This window comes from Triticum dicoccoides, chromosome 7B, assembly GCF_002162155.2.
Source record: "Triticum dicoccoides isolate Atlit2015 ecotype Zavitan chromosome 7B, WEW_v2.0, whole genome shotgun sequence".
NCBI lineage: Eukaryota > Viridiplantae > Streptophyta > Magnoliopsida > Poales > Poaceae > Triticum > Triticum dicoccoides.
Window position 1 is genome coordinate 9427188 of NC_041393.1, and position 16003 is coordinate 9443190.

The 16003-nt window shown below is 47.9% G+C and overlaps 1 protein-coding gene across 1 annotated transcript; it reads right to left on the reverse strand.

Moving 5' to 3' along the window:
- Window positions 1-5906: 5906 nt before the first annotated feature.
- LOC119338505 lies at window positions 5907-7722 on the reverse strand. Its single transcript, XM_037610827.1, has 3 exons — window positions 7222-7722; window positions 6720-6996; window positions 5907-5947 (listed from the first exon to the last, which is right to left on the reverse strand). Exons 1-3 carry the CDS (start codon window positions 7720-7722, stop codon window positions 5907-5909), a joined length of 819 nt encoding a protein of 272 aa, XP_037466724.1.
- Between the last annotated feature and the right edge of the window lie 8281 nt (window positions 7723-16003).

Consider the following 16003-nt stretch of genomic DNA (forward strand, 5'->3'; position numbering starts at 1 on the left):
GCGGCGGGCCGTCCCTTCCCCGCTCGCTCTTGGGGGCGCGGGGGCCTCCCGATGGCGGCGGTGTTGCTCGGCCTCTGCGGTGGGGTTCGGCGGCGGGAGTCCGGCGAGCTCCGTGGCTCTCGGTGCAGCGGCACGGCCGTTGGCCGCGGGGCGGCGTGGCGGTGCTGGTGGCCGGCGGCGCCCGTGCGGCCCAGATCAGGGCCCTTTCGGGCCCCATCTGGGCTAGGGCGGGCCGGCGACTCGGTGCGTGGCGGCGCTGCTCCCTGGTTGGTGGTGAAGTGGCGATGGTCTGCGGGCGGTAGCGGCTTCGTCGGCCGACGAGCTGCAGCGTGACGGCAGGGGCTGTCCGGACCCTGTTGGGTTCGGCCGGGCCTCGGTGCCTGGCAGGCCCCTTGTCCGCACGTCCGGTCGGCTCCGCGGTGGCGGTGGTGGTTGTCCCCTCATGTCGGTGATGTTGCGGATGCCCCCAAGGACACTCTCCCTTCTCCCATCCTCCAGATCTCATGTCGGTGACCTCAGGGAGACGGCGGAGTTGATCCGGTGATCGTGGTGGCACATGTTGGTGGGCGGCGCGATGGGCGGGGCACTTTGATTCGTCTGGGGTGGTGGTGGGGGTTTGGGTTGGGAGAAATCTCTGGCGGCTTGTCCGGCCCCGACGCGGCGACGCCTGTGGGTGCCGTCGGACCTTCCTGAAGGGCGTTGGGTACACCCCTCCCCTCACTGCCCTCCTGCGTACCGGGGGAAACCCTAGGACTAGTCCGGGCAGCAGCGGCGTCGTCGTCGCCTTCTTCTTGAAGGTGTTGCTTGGTACGCGGCGCTTCGGGTGCTGGGAACGTGGTGGTACTTCTCCGGAGGGTGCAGCGGTCGCCGGTCATCTTCTTTTCGTCGATCTGCCGTTGTTGGCATTTGTTTCTCTTCCTTTCTTCTTTGTCTTTCTTTGGGCTTATTTGTGCTGCGGCCCCAACATCTATCGTTGGATGTATCGGTGGTTGCTTTGTAATACAAAGCGGGGAAAAACCCTTTTTCGTCAAATCATATGAAATTGATAAGATCGGACTGCGCGGCCGGGGAAATCGCACGGATGCCCCAAGAAGGCAAGCACTCCAGCATCCATTATAAGAGTAATTACAAGTTAAGTTGAGTGGGTGAATGTGAAACAACATGCAAGGCTTTGTTTTTGGGACCGGTAGAGTGCTATACTTGTGAACCTTGAGGACGCGTGTGGTAATTGTTTGATTTGATTTAAGTCCGAAGACAGGCCTGCTCTTGAGCGCTGCAAATCTGCTCGAAGCTCTTTTTTTTTGCGAATCTAAAGAAGAAGCCGAGTTGAACAGAGCACCAGGCGAGAGCTGCGCGGCCGCCGCACCAACCGCGTGTGCGTAAGGGCATCTCCAGCCGTCCGCCCCCCAGGGCGTCTAAATAGAGCGGTCTGGGGGTGTGCCGGCGCTAGTTCGGCCCCTGGGCGCGAGCTAGCTCCCAGTCACGCCCCCACGCGCCGGCCCCAGGATGCGGGAAATTCAAACTTGGTCGTTCCCGCTCTCAAAAGACGCCGCAAATCCGGCGATCGGACGTAGTCTGGCGTTACAAAAAACAGAGCGCCGCCGCCTCGGCGGGGTCGGTTCACTCGGCGGGGTTGGTTCCAGGCGTTGGCGGAGTCGGCGTGCGTGAGCTCGGCGGTGTCGGAGCTACTTCGGTCCTGGGCTACGTCGGCGCGGTTTCGACACTGCTGGGCGGCGATGTAGAGGCGTCGCTCGGGCTTGGCGTCCGTGTGGTCGTGGGCGTCGTCGGCGTCGTCGGCGTTGCCGTCGGCAGCTCGTTCAGGATGAGGCCGCGCTGCACCAGGTAGCACGCCTTGAGCTTCTCGTCGTTGCTCTGGAGCATGTCCGCCCCGCCCATCAGAAAAGCCATGTCGGTGTTCCTCTTCTTCGCGGCGACGTTCGTCCGGAGCAGGTCGAGCTTGATGGCGTTGTTCTTCATTAGCGCCGACCACCGCGCCTCGGTCTTCTCTTCGCGTAGGACGGCCCGGGCCTGGGCGTCGGCGAGGCAATGCTCGATGGACTCTGCACTCGCGCGGTTGCCGCATCGGCGTTTTTCCCCTTCTTTGCCAATTTGTGGCCGTCCGACCGCCCCTCTGACGCGCCCGGAGTCGTCGCGTCCGTCGTCGTGTGGCGGGCGGCGAGTAGTTGTATGGAGGGTACTGCACGCCGACGAAGGCGGGCGAGGGCGTGCGCGTAGCGGGGTGACCATGAGGGAAGGTCACGTTTGGGTTGAACACACCGTGCGCGTCGTCGTCGGCGTAGCCGGGCGACGATGAACCCCATGGAGATCCGGCGCCTTGCTGTCCCCAGGGCGCGTACTGGGCATGGCTGACGACAGGTGGATTCATCCCTGCCTGGTCGACCAATGAGGAAGACGCCGCCGCGCGCGCCGCGTTGTCGCGGGCCTTCTTGGCTATGGCCCTGTTCCGCCTGTCGGCGGTGACTGCTTCGAGCCGCTGAACTTCCACCCTCCACTCGGCGTTCGACAGGCCCGGTGGCTTTGATGGCGGCGCCCTCGGCTTCCTCTGCTTCGGCTGGGTCACGGCGCCAGTCGCGGTTGCCGCCGCGCGCGGCATGGAGTACTTCTTCGGCGGCATGGCGGCGGAAGGCGAGCGGGAGGGGGTTTGGCGGGAGAAAGGGAGAGAATGGCGGGAGGAAGGCGAGCGAGCGGGAAAGAAGCGAGAAAAGCGTCAAGAAACGGCGGGAAAAGGCCCTCGGGTCGCCTCCAGTGCGGGCCCACGCGCCTTTTTCGCTTGCGCCGGCTCCCCAAGCGCCCCAGGGCGCCGGGTCCGGCCTGGGTCCGCCGGCACTAGTTTTGGCCCGAACCGGCGAAAAATGGGCTTCCGGGTATGCGACTGGGGCCTTTTTTTGGCGCCGGCGCGGTAAAATCGCCTGGGGAGGGCCTGTTGGGGGCGCGGCTGGAGATGCCCTAATAGGCACGCTTGCATCTGTTAAAAAAAAAAGAGCACCAACCCAGCCAGCAATGCGTAGCCCAGGCGGACTAGCTACCTCCCGTCATCTTCTCCCGGCCGCTCGCAGCGACGCGGCCATTTCGACTGGCCGCCAGAATCCGGCTCCAACTCGTTAGTGGCTTCGTTGCACCGCCACACCGCCCAAGAACAGCCGGAGTCGGAGTGGGCAGATCCTGTATATATCCCAAGTCCCAACCCTTTCCTTACGAAACACACCGCCACATCGCGTCTCTCCTGCGTAGCAGCAAGTTGTGCTCCCAGAAGCTACCTGAGATCTGGTGGTGATCTACCTGCGATCTGGTGCTGAGAAGAAGATGGCGAAGCGCAAGTCGATGAGCTCCAAGATGGCGTCGAGGAAGAAGCCGGCGCCCAAGCTGGAGACCACCTTCAGTTGCCCCTTCTGCAACCACCCCGACAGCGTGGCCTGCACCATCGACCTCAAGCTCTTGGTGGCCACCGCCGTCTGCTACATCTGCGAGGAGGCCTACCACACCACGGCGCACCACCTCACCGAGCCCGTCGACATCTACCACGACTGGATCGACGCCTGTGAGAAGGCCAACCAAGGCGTCGAACTCCAAGCCCTGGACTCCCACAAACGACAGCGGCCAGTCGGCAGCGACGACGACGACGATAGCGATGCCTGATTGATCGAGTTTGGTTTCATGGATCGATCGATACTACCTCAATCTAATCCTGCGTAGTTTGATGTTTGATCGTGTCTCTGTTGCTGCGCACTGTGTAGCTCATGAGTTCTGATCATCACCCAATCTTGTACGTATGTACTGAACCTGTGACTGGTTTCGCTGTTGCCTTTTTTTCGACCCACGAGAGTACCTAGTCCTTTTCCAAATCGAAAGAAAAAAAGAGTACCTTGTCGTCTATAGAAAAAAAAGTTCGCACCGTTCAAGAACAAAGACGCTCTGCAAGTTCAGAACCACAAGGGTGAAGCAGACAGATTCCTCCTGTCAGGAGAATGAATCAATTTCAGCTAGCAGAATCACAAGAGCTGCTGGGGTTATCCTAAATCTAACGTACAAGACAGCTTATATACACAACCCAACATCTTTCTTTTAGAAAGTATGTATGCATTCAAATCAAGAAATAATTCAAAGTTCTTGACCAGTACAAGCACACCCTAACACACGCACAAAAAACCAGAAAAATAGAGAGTGCCCTAAAACAACCAGTAAAACATGAAGATCTCTAGAGCTCCGTGTAATCATTCCTGAACCTTGTGAGAAGACCCCTGCAACACAAGAATTTGCAACCAGATCTAAGCAGGTCATCATCTTCAAGCACGGTATAATCACCCCGCTACTCTCCTTTTCTTCGCACCGACGCCGAAAAGACAAGGACACACATGTGCATCCAACACGCCTACACCAGCCTTCGCCATCTGTGGCTTTGAGTACTGCTATATGTGCCCCTTCTAGATGGAAGAGAACTAGGACCGGTTTCGGCGCCGCGGACGGGCCAATCGCACGGGCAAAGCAGGACATCCCTCCAGCAGCAGCACAAAGAAAGAGGAAGAACATCAGCGGAAAATCTTACCGACGAGGCACAACCACCTCCCATCCAAGGACCCAACCGGCCAGTGTCGGTCGAGCTCTAGACACTATAGCCCACCACCTCGACGAGATCCGGGGATCCCACACCCCGCTGGCCCCTATACGAAGGAAAGAGCTTCTCCTAACCGTGAACGAAGCTCGGGGAGAGTTATTCGGACGCGACGCCACCGCAACGGCCTCGGCGGCGTCTCCCTCAACCCTAACCCTACTGCGAACCCACCCCACGCACAGATCCGAGGTCCCCCTCCCTCCCACCGCCGGAGCGGCCGGCGGAGGGAGTGGGAACCAGCGGCAGCGCCGGCAACACACAAAGGGAAGCCCCACTCGCCTCCTTTCCGCCTGTGCGGGCGATCCACTCTTTCCGGGGACGATATAGTGTGCAGAAACGGACACGACTGTTTTGATCCCGAGCTCATGTGAACCCAACAATATAGCTTTGCAAAACAAAATTGGGAACATAATTTTAAATTCATGAACATCTTTTTATGGACCCTTTTTGAATTCATGAAAAATTCAAATTCATGATCCTTTTTTAATTTTGGAACATTTCAAATATGTGAACAATTTTCAAGTTCGTGAATTTTTTTTAAGATCCGGGAATAACTTTGAAATTTGTGAACATTTTTTTAAACTTGAACTGTTTTAAATATTTGAAACATTTTTTAAATTCATAACTATTTTGAAATACTGAAAGGAAATCTAGAAGAAAATAGTTGAAAACAGAAAATAAAAACGAAAAAGGTGAAAAAGAAAAATAAATAAAGGAGGTCCCTACTGTACTGCAAACTAATCTCAGTTCCCCCAAACAAAAACCGTTCTGAGGTTTCGGCCTGAATGCACATAACCAAAAAATTATAAATGGGTTAACTAACCATGAGCGACAACCACCATTGAGAGTTCTCTGTCCAAACACAAATTCATTCTTTGCTATAGGACTGAAGCTTTAAGCGGCACATCTGAACTCAATTCCTCCATTCACTGCAAAACTATTACCGCGCAAGTACAACTAGTGTTCCGCCTCGGCAGTCGGTGGAGCAGCTGGAAACAGAATAGCAGCACAAATATTACGAGCATCATTGTTCAAGCTTTTTCTGAATTTTAGAACAGCGAGACCAACACAAAATAGGTTTCCTACATTGTCAGGAGAAGGGACCAAGCAGTATATATCTGAATATGAGAACAGCAAATAGGTTTCCTACATTGTCAGGAGAAGGGACCAAGTTTAGCTAGCAGAAACACAACAACTTCCGGGTTTTGCCGAACCCCTATCTCACTGCAAAAATTATTGAGACGGCGACGGTCAGGAGTCCTGCTCTGGTCTTTCTCTACACTGCATCGACATCCGGGTACCGCACCTCCGCGTGGGCTGAATTATCAGAAATATCGAAGCAGTTAGACATACATCATGTCACAGGCACTGCTAACAGTATGATGAAAAGATCAAGAAGAAAGCTGAGGTATAAAAACTCGAAACAATGGAATGCCTAGAAAAATCTACGTAGTTGGTTTGGGTTTTCAGGTTGCTAAGTCTTCCACTGGCGGCACATATTATTAAATCGAAGAACAGAATCGTCTGAATTCAAAACCAAACAATATCTATCTTCAGGCAACCTTCTAGCATCTGTCCATAAATCCAACAGGCACAATGTCGTGCCTGTTGACTGATTTGGTTCAACAACTTCTATTGATATTTAATAATCCTACATCAGTTCAGACTAGTTTCACCCAAAGTTTCAGAAAACTGTTTTTCAGACTACTAGTTTCGAAATCAAGAAGGCAACTGCAGAAACTATTTTCCATATAGTGTTGTGGGATACGACCTGATTTTTTCTGCTGAATTACATATAAGTAGAAATCAGTATCTTCTATGTGATGCTGAACTGATATGACTGAACTTATTTGGGTTTTCAAGTTCCAAGAGTGGGAATATGTAAAAACCAACTAAGCTTCTGACTACACAGACAGATTAATCCAACGGCCACACAATGCAAAGACAGCAGTTTAAACAATTGTCAAGTCCTAAACTCCTGACTGAAGCAGATTAGCTGCTGTTTCAGTACACTGTTTTCCAACACAAGCAGACTACTCCATTAACATAAAACCCAAGGAGATTAGTAGGAAGTAGGAGGGCCTCTCACCTGGCGTCCCGGACGCGAAGACGACGGTGTGGAGGTGCCGGACGCTGCGGGGCAGGTCGACGACCAGTGGAGTAAGCCGCCCGAAAGTACCCGCTTCGACGCACATGACGAGGTCGGAGACGTCCAGCCGGCGCACCAGCTTGTTCCTCAGACGGACCACGGACCTGCCCCTGAACACCAACGCGCCGTGGCTGATGCGGGTCCCGTCGGCCCCCGCCCGCACGTACACGATCAGCCGCGACGGCAACAGGGCGTCCAGTATTCTGGGGAAGGGAAACTGCAGTTGAGACGCAAGGAATCATCAGGATGCCGGGGAATGCAGAGGCGCAAGAAGCCAAAGAAACTTGAAACAGAGCCAAGGAGCGCCAAGAACAGAGCCAAGAATTGCTCGCAGGCCAATGAAATCAACACGATTTGAAATCTTTGCGGTCAAATTCCGACGCATGCCCACCCAATTCGCGCAAATTCGGGAAGAATCACGAAGCGGGCATGGCGGACTCACCCCCGTCTGACGTGGAAGGGGAGGCATGCTCTCCCTGGCGGGGATGGGCTCCACGACCCAGTGCAACATCGTGCTGACGATGTAGGTGTCCTCGATGTCCTCGGCGCTGACGCCATTGTTCCAGCTGAGGTACCTCCCGTTGGCGCGGAGGCAGCGGCCGGTGAACTGCCAGAGCAGGACGTCGTTCCCAGAGTCGACCCCGTCGGCCTTCCACATGATGGCCTGCACCTCCGGCTGTGCGTAGTCCCGCAGCTCGACGCGGAGCCCGCGGTGGCCTAGCGGCGCCGGCGCGTCCGTGGCGGCGAGGTAGCGACCGTAGGCGGCGCTGTGGAGGAGCACGTACTCCGCGTGGCCGTGGTACAAGTGCACCACCCAAGCCGCGTTCATCGACGCCCGGCGGTGGTGGAGGGAGACCCCATGCCCGTCCTCGTCGACGTGCAGGTACATGCCGCGCTCGCGGCTCCGCAGCCGCACGTGGTGGCCGTCCTGGAACTGCTGCATCTGCCGCGGGCTCCGCTGGAGGGCAGAGGCGGTGGGTTCTTGGTTTCTTGGCGCTCCGGCGAGGAGAAGCGAAAGCTGCTGTTGGTTCAGGCGCCAAGGCAGAGTATTTCAAGGGGAAAGATATGTATCGCCAGCAGCGTTCCCGATCGAGCGACTGCTCACGGGGCCGGCCCAGTATCTCAAGTATAACCCACTTTGCCTATAAAAAAAAACTATAACCCACTTTTATCTCTCCCTAATTTTTTTTTAATAATAAAGCACGGATTGGGTCTCCGGGTTCACCGTCACAATACGTTTCCGCCCAGTCATAATACGCTTTTACGATTACGTTTTGGAATTAACCGATGTGGTACTAATGAGTTCCTTTTTGCCTCCGTGGGTTTGTCAAATAATTTTTACGTCTGTCCTCCACATCGCTGCTTTGGGCCGGCCCACGCTACGTTCTCCGCACGCACAGGGCACACAGGTCTTTTACAATTCGTCAGATTCTAAAAAGAAGGTCTTTTACAATTCGTCTACAACTGGTACACCTCGGAGCAAAGTAAAAGGGGATCGATGGAGTTTAGGTCACGTCCTCGCCCGCCCAGATCGCTGCTCCCACCGATCTCACAACCTACTGGCGGCCCCTCCACCACCCGTTCCCACGATCCCAACTCTCAGCCACCACACCTTCCACCGGTCCCTTCGATCTCGGATACGGTCGCCGGGGAACACGCACGGCCGCTGAAGGCTGGACGCGCGGCGGTGCTGTGGCTGGAGTACCGGGCGCTCAATTGGGACCGGTAGGCGTTGTGTAAGGTGGCGTCGGTCAGTCGGCTGCCTGCACGCCATGGCAGAGGGCGGCGAGGCCCAGCACCCGCCTTCCGTTTCGAGTTGGGGGTTCCTTGATTTATTTTCAGCAGCAACTTCATTACGTACCTCTTGTTCTTCCTCCACTGTGTTCATCAATAGAATCTGAACACGAGCTTTTAGCTGCAGCTTTGAGTATCCTAACGCACTCATCAACTTCAGAATTACCACTGGGGTCACTTTTCTCAAGAAATCTGGAAAGGAGCGAGTATTCTCAAGTAATAAGATAAGTGTGCTTACAAAAAATCACTACTGGAAAGTAGATGAGAGGCTCATGAAGTAAAAAGAAGACGTGCCTACATATTATACATAGCAGGCTTCTGACTTCTCTGATTCCTCAAGCCTCGAGGCTGTGCAACATCTATGCTACGTGGCCACACTTCAGCCACCTTCATTGATGAGGTACATTCAGATTTGGTTTGTTTATTACTTTATGGATGCTTATCTTCTCATTACAGTCCTGGAAAATTTGATGAAAATTTATCTTCTCTTTGATGGTCAAGGTTCTAGAGTTCATTGCTATGAAAGAAGGCATAGACTTGCCTTGTGGAACTGCCAGTAAAAATGTCAGTGAGAACGAGTAAAAATCTACAACAGGCACTACCAAAAGAAATCAGTCCACACCACGATTTCATTCTCTTTTATTTTTGAAGTGTTCGCAAGTTCCAAGTGTTATGATATTATAATAATCATGAGATCGATTTGTCCGCAATCACTTTAAGATTTTCATGCAGTACAAAATCACAGGAGATTGTGGTAGATTGCGCCGACTTAGGCTACAATTTCGCTGCAAAATTTGGCTGCCGCTAAATCCTTTCTCCTGCAATTTTAATCAGTGATCATGAGTAACAGGGTATTTTTTTTTCAACTGATCTTTAGAGGTGCATGTTTCATCCTTTCTATCATTCTTGCTTATCGAGTGCATGTTCATTTGTTTTTAATTATATTGATGCTACTTTGCTTGTGTCAAAAGAATTGACAATCATGGATGAGTAGTATGCTACCCACTGTTGTTTTGCTATTCCGTACATGTGAGATTCATTTTTGGACTTCACAACAATAGTAGAATTTATTGATTTGACTTCTACGCAGGCTGTATCTCATTGGGTGGAAGATCAGAAAATTGATTGAGCATGATGTGTCACCTTATTTCATTTTTCGTGTAAGCTTGACTCTACCTAATGCTAACATGGTCTATGTGATCTCAAGAGCCGAGCCAAGATCATGCTTACATGGTCTATCTGATTTTTCAAGTTTGGCAGCAAACACGGGCATCCATTCATGATTTTTCAAGTTTGGTTAGAGTTATGAACCCTTTGCCAGAGACCTCATCCCTAGGTTGCTGGAGGATCAAGATGGTGGCATCAGGGTTCCCATGACCATGCTCGCCACGTTTGAGCTCCTCAAGCACGCCCCCAAGCTTGTAAGCTTCTCATTTCTTCGGTCCCTTTCTTTAGCTGTTACAATTTCGCCTTCAGTTTATAATGCCAGAAGAACACTAACCCTGTCTAGCATCAAGTCATTATTGTTATGGACACAAGAAAGTATAGGTATTTTTGTAGGTAGTATCTCAGCGTTGTTGTCTTGTGAAACTGGCCAAGCATATATAAACTGACATAGCAACATCTTTCAGCAATTTCCCATATTATATTACTTCCAGTAGTGTGTTGCAACATTGTATTTTTTTATAGAAACCGAGTCACACACAAAAGGGCCAGATTTTCTGGCACAGAGTTCGTGATTTGTACAAATAACCACCTGTAAATCTTAATTTAGTTGCTATTGGAAAAGACGATTGCTTTCGAACCTTCCATGTCGAGAAACTAGAAATAGTATGAATGTGCTTTTCCCTGGGTCCCACATAAGACTGTTGCTCTAATGTCTATTCCAGGTTGAGAATGGCAAGAAGACGCTTATTCTCCATGGTACAAAGACTAGCGCAGTTTTGAACTCCATGCTGTCAGATCTTTTTCACCTGAAGTGTGATCATTCCGTGAAGTACGCCAAGAATAACGACAACATCAGACCATTTGAGAGTGGGGGTTAAACTTCCCTGGTGTTCTTCTCCCTTAAATCTTACTGCAGCCTTTTATTCACATTTTCTATTCTGTAGTTAGTGAAAACAAGGAATTGTTATCTATTTGAGAAAATAAAGATTAAATCGATGATGCTCTCAAAAGTAAAATGACTTTCTGAGCTAGATAGCGACTTTGTGAGCATCAATATAGAACTTATAAACCTTTTCCATGGTTGTTACAATGATCTTTTCATTTTTCCTTTGTATATTAAACTAGAGAATATTATTCTGCGTTACTTCAACCGTTACTTTTTATGTGTTTGCAGTAGGACTATATGGTTCTCACTTAAAGTAGAGGCCCAACAAACTTTTTTTTTTGGAAGGAATTATGATCACCACATATATGATCTTGTTAAAGTAGGAGTCGGAAACTACAAATCTTCTATTCCTAGAATGGAGCTGGTTGAAGTTGAGCCTTCAATGGAGCGGGCATTTCGGTAACACCGACATCCGGTTCAAAGTTTACGAAAAGTTTATAGGAGGGTTAGTAAAGCAAATGTGTTCAGGACGACATGCACCAGCAAAAAAATTGAGTCAAAGTGCAACAAACTCTGCTCTTTTCTCTATTATATTAGCCAAAGATGGGGGATCTTTGGACAGCGCTCCTAATATTTATTTTGTTTCTCGTGTAGTAGTGTGGAGGATTTCAAGGAGTTTCTTGATGATGTCATGTCTGGTGATGGGCCATGGGGAGAGGAGGAGGTCTTGAGCCATTGGGTTAGTGAAGTGAGGTTTTTTTATCTCCCGTTGCAACGCACGGGTATTTGTGCTAGTCTATAAAAAACTAGACTAAAGAAAACAGTATGACCCATTTCAAATTTTGCGACAAATAGGGTGTCGACGCACCCCGACTTGGCTGGCCGGTTGGGGAGCACGACATGTACTAGTACCGCGTGATGTACAAATCGAAAAAGGTGGGTGCCTCCACCAGGGATTGAACTCCTGATGCGAACTATTCAGAACTAAATTCCTTGGCATATACGAACAATGTTGTTTCAAACTTTTCTTCAAAAGTTGTGAACAATTTTCTAGAAGGCAAGTAATGTTTGAAAGCACGACCATTTTCTTAAAAATGCAGACAAATATTTGAAATTGTATGAAAAGTGCGAATTTTTTTAAAATTTTGAACAAAATTTGAAAATGGGAAACAAAACAATTTTTTTTGAAAGTTTTTAATTTTTTTTAATAAAAATGCTATCACCTATTGAATTTATGAACAAATTTTAAAAATAATTCTTTTTGAAAACAATTTCTTGAAAGAAGTGAAAAAATTCAGAATCACAAACAATTTTTTAATCTATGAACATATTTGAAAACATGAGCATTTCGAAAATTCTATTTTTTTTGAAAAATGAGAACATAATGTGTATGTACCAGACATTTTTTATAAACATGAACACTTTTAGAATTTATGAACAAAATTGAAAAGGGAACATTGTTCGAAATTTGAACATTTTCTGAAAACCCGAATTTCTTTGAATTTATGAAGAAAAATAATAATTAAATTCCTGGACATTTTATTGAAACACAAAAAAAATATTTCAAACAAAAAAATGAAATCCCGGAGAATTTTTTCAAAAGGAAAAAAAAGAAAAATAGTAGAAAATAGAAAACAAAAAACAAAATAAGAAATATAAAGGATAAAATAGTTTCGATAACTTTCTAGAAGCTTCCTAAAATGGTAAACCCTTGTTGGAACCTTCTAGAGCATTCCCAAAACCAAAACCAGTAAACATCTTCCTACCGGTAAATGGGCGACCAATTTAGTCGCTACGAGTGATCGATCCGGTATTTGTTCAAGTTACGACAATCTCTTAGCTCTAGTCCACCCACAGAACACTTATTGAATCAATGCATGATAACCTAATGAATCATGATGAAACTAACTTGACGAGATTCCTGTTTGTCCTCAAGAGCGTTTTAGCGATTATAAAAAACACCTCCGGCTTGTCCTTAGTATAATTAAGGATTGGGCCAGTTCCTGCACCTATTTACTTGTGTTATTACTTGTTACCTTGTTACGAATTATTTTGCTATCAAACTACCTATACAAACTAATTTTACAACACTTGCATTGAAACTTTGCTGGAAACTACTTATCAAATCCTTCTGCTCCTCGTTGGGTTCGACACTCCAATTTATTGAAAGGACTACTATAGATCCCCTATACTTGTGGGACATTACGACACTGTAAAATTACTAGGTATGATTTGTGCTGCGAAACTAAACCTTATTCTCTGCCCTCGTAAAATGAACTAGAGTCTATTATACTAGGAGGTTTTCACGGTATGCAAAGCTCATATATCTTTTCATTCATAGAAGGGGTGTAAAGATACATCGGGTGCAATGCATGGGGCCACGTACACGAGGAGGGTGTGGTGTGCTCACTTGAGCAGAAGAACATAGGGGTGCCCGACCCTAAGACCATTTTCCCTAACCTGTCAGCAAGAAGATTAGTATTCCCTTGGTGCTTTTTTTGAAACAGAACACCCATGTATTCCATTACGATGACGATCTTGCTAAGTCGCCAGTTATAGTGTTTTGTACAAACTCAGGGAATTGGCCTAATCAGGTCTCCCACCTGCCACTCCCTAGACCATGAACATACGCAGCTAAAGAGTGTGATGCATTGTTACAAATTCTAAACCAGACGAGAGATCGAGGGTTGCTAGATGTTGAAGATGAAGTCATTCTGGTGTTTGCGTCGTGAACGAGGACAACGCCTTTTTGCAGTGCATCCGGCGTGCGGCAATAGGAGGCGGCCCACCATTCTCGGAAGGGAGTCGGCGCCCCTAGGAGATCTGTAGGGACCTTGTATGACACTTGACAAGAGAAGGAGCTTCCGGCAAGGAGACTCCGTCTCCTGATTGTAGAAGACGCATGCGCCCTCGTGAGTCTATCATGTTGCAGTGCGCGAAAATGGTTGAAATGTTTGGAACAACTCCACGATTATACTAGTGAATCCAGGTTTCTAGTAATGAAATTGGAGATGAATCTCTCTTTATATTAAAAAAACAAATAGAAGATGAAGAGAATACTAATGAAAGGGAAGAGACTTCCCAATATCTTCCTATTATTTCTTTTGATGAATCAGGTAACGAGGAGGAGCCTTCTATTCAACCAATCTCATAAATAAGGAGCTCCAAAAAGAGGATTAAACCCACACATAATGTGAAGAACAAAAATAAAAGACGAATAAGCAAAGGTGAAAAGGTATCTGATACGTCTCCGTCGTATCTAATTTTCCAAACACTTTTGCCCTTGTTTTGGACTCTAACTTGCATGATTTGAATGGAACTAACCCGGACTGACGCTGTTTTCAGCAGACTTTCCATGGTGTTATTTATTTGCAAAAACAAAAGTTCTCGGAATGACCTGAAACTCCACGGAACATCTTTCTGGAAAATATAAAAAATACTGGAAGAAAAATCCACGTCAGGGGGCCCACACCCTGTCGACGAGGGTGGGGGCGCCTCCCTACCTCGTGGCCCCCCTGACGTTCCATCGACCTCAACTCCAACTCCATATATTCACTTTCGGGGAGAAAAAAATCAGAGAGAAGGATTCATCACGTTTTACGATACAGAGCAGCTGCCAAGCCCAAAAACCTCTCGGGAGGGCCGATCTGGAGTCCGTTCGGGGCTCTGGAGAGGGGGATTCGTCGCCGTCGTCATCATCAACCATCCTCCATCACCAATTTCATGATGCTCACTGCCGTGCGTGAGTAATTCCATTGTAGGCTTGCTGGACGGTGATGGGTTGGATGAGATCTATCATGTAATCGAGTTAGTTTTGTTAGGGTTTGATCTCTAGTATCCACTATGTTCTGAGGTTGATGTTGCTATGACTTTGCTATGCTTAATGCTTGTCACTAGGGCCCGAGTGCCATGATTTCAGATCTGAACCTATTATGTTTTCATGAATATATGTGAGTTCTTGATCCTATCTTGCAAGTCTATAGTCACCTACTATGTGTTATGATCTGGCAACCCCGAAGTGACAATAATCAGGACCACTCCCGGTGATGACCATAGTTTGAGGAGTTCATGTATTCACTATGTGTTAATGCTTTGGTCCGGTACTCTATTAAAAGGAGGCCTTAATATCCCTTAGTTTCCATTAGGACCCCGCTGCCACGGGAGGGTAGGACAAAAGATGTCATGCAAGTTCTTTTCCATAAGCATGTATGACTATATTTGGAATACATGCCTACATTACATTGATGAATAGGAGCTAGTTCTGTGTCACCCTATGTTATGACAGTTACATGATGATCCGCATCCGGCATAATTCTCCATCACCGATCCAATGCCTACGAGCTTTTCCTATATTGTTCTTTGCTTATTTACTTTTCCGTTGCTATTGTTACAATCACTGCAAAGCCCAAAAACATTACTTTTGCTACCGTTACCACTACTATCATATTACTTTGCTACTAAACACTTTGCTGCAGATATTAAGTTATCCAGGTGTGGTTGAATTGACAACTCAACTGCTAATACTTGAGAAAATTCTTTGGCTCCCTTATGTCGAATCAATAAATTTGGGTTGAATACTCTACCCTCGAAAACTGTTGTGATCCCCTATACTTGTGGGTTATCAGTATCCCTCCCAAATGATGTTGCTCCTATTACTCATTGTTATGATGATAATTAATATACTATTGGTGTTATCCATACTATTAATGATGAGAGTGATTATGCTTATGATATGAAAAGGCCCAAGCTTGGGGATGCTATGTTTGATGAGAATGACATGTTTGAGAATTTATTTGCTGCAATTAATGTTTGTCCCAAGCTTGGGGATGCTATGTCTAATGAAGATGATATTTTTATCCTCCCAAGTTTTGATATGCAAATTTGTTATGATGATAGCATGCCTCCTGATAACCCACAAGTGTAGGGGATCGCAACAGCTTTCGAGGGTAGAGTATTCAACCCAAATTTATTGATTCGACACAAGGGAAGCCCAAGAATATTCTCAAGTATTAGCAGCTGAGTTGTCAATTCAACCACACCTGGATAACTTAATATCTGCAGCAAAGTATTTAAGAGCAAAGTAATATGATAGTAGTGGTAATTGTAATAAAAGAGTAATGAAAGAAAAAGTAATATTTTTGGTGTTTTGTAGTGATTGTAACAGTAGCAACGGGAAAGTAAATAAGCGAAAACCAGTATATGGAAATCTCGTAGGCATTGGATCGGTGATGGATAATTATGCCGGATGCGGTTCATCATGTAACAGTCATAACATAGGGTGACACAGAACTAGGTCCAATTCATCAATGTAATGTAGGCATGTATTCCGAATATAGTCATACGTGCTTATGGAAAAGAACTTGCATGACATCTTTTG